We start from the raw sequence: 682 nt of genomic DNA, 5'->3' as shown, positions 1-682 counted from the left end.
CCCGCCCCTCATCCCCGCCACCGCCACCGCCACCACCCCAATCAAGGTCTCGCGACTCCCCGAGCGGTCGGTCTTTTACGCCGCCGTCGCCCCCCTCCTCGCCTTCTACGCGCTCTTCGCCGCCGTCATCTACCCCGCCGCGCCCGCGCTGCACTTCGACGCCGCGGCGCTGCTGGGCGCGGTGCCCAGCGGGCTGCACGGGTTGGTCAAGGTCGTGTCGAACTGGACATACTCGCTGTTTTTCTGCTTCGCGGAGCTCTGGGGCAGCGTCGTCATCAGCGTGCTGTTCTGGTGGGTAGAGCTCTGAGTGCGGGCTGGTGTTGATGACGTCACCAGCCGGGGCGATGATCAGAAGTCATTGAGCGGGGCGTTGACCAGATCCCCAAGCGGGGCGTCGACCAGATATCATCGAGCGGAGTGTTGTTCAAAACACCAAGCTGGGCCTGCGACACCCGTGTGCGGAGGGCGACCTGCGCCCAATTGTTCATGTCGCTCAGCGCCTGCATGGCCGCAAGCTCCTCGCCTGGCACTCTAGAGTGCTCCACCCTCAGATCTTCAAACCCTGAACCCTGAACCTGAATCGATCGCAGGTCTCTGGCAAACGAGACTGTGACGGTGGACGAGGCCAAGGCGGTCTACCCCTTCATGGCGATCGGCGCCAACATCGCCTTGGTGGGGGGGG

The 682-nt window shown here is 64.8% G+C and overlaps 1 protein-coding gene across 1 annotated transcript in view; it reads left to right on the top strand.

The window, feature by feature from the left end:
• MNEG_4200 (ADP,ATP carrier protein 1) overlaps positions 1-307 on the top strand; it is a gene marked incomplete at both ends in the record, with an annotated part of 1,127 nt that extends 820 nt beyond the window's left edge. The window contains one exon of the mRNA XM_014047317.1: positions 47-307. Coding sequence (XP_013902771.1) covers positions 47-307 — 261 coding nt within the window. The remainder of the gene's footprint in view (positions 1-46) is intronic.
• Positions 308-682: the final 375 nt, after the last annotated feature.

This window comes from Monoraphidium neglectum, assembly GCF_000611645.1.
Source record: "Monoraphidium neglectum strain SAG 48.87 unplaced genomic scaffold scaffold00570, whole genome shotgun sequence".
Taxonomy (NCBI): domain Eukaryota; kingdom Viridiplantae; phylum Chlorophyta; class Chlorophyceae; order Sphaeropleales; family Selenastraceae; genus Monoraphidium; species Monoraphidium neglectum.
The sequence above is the reverse complement of the archived record's forward strand: the minus strand, read 5'-3'. Positions and strand labels throughout refer to the sequence as shown.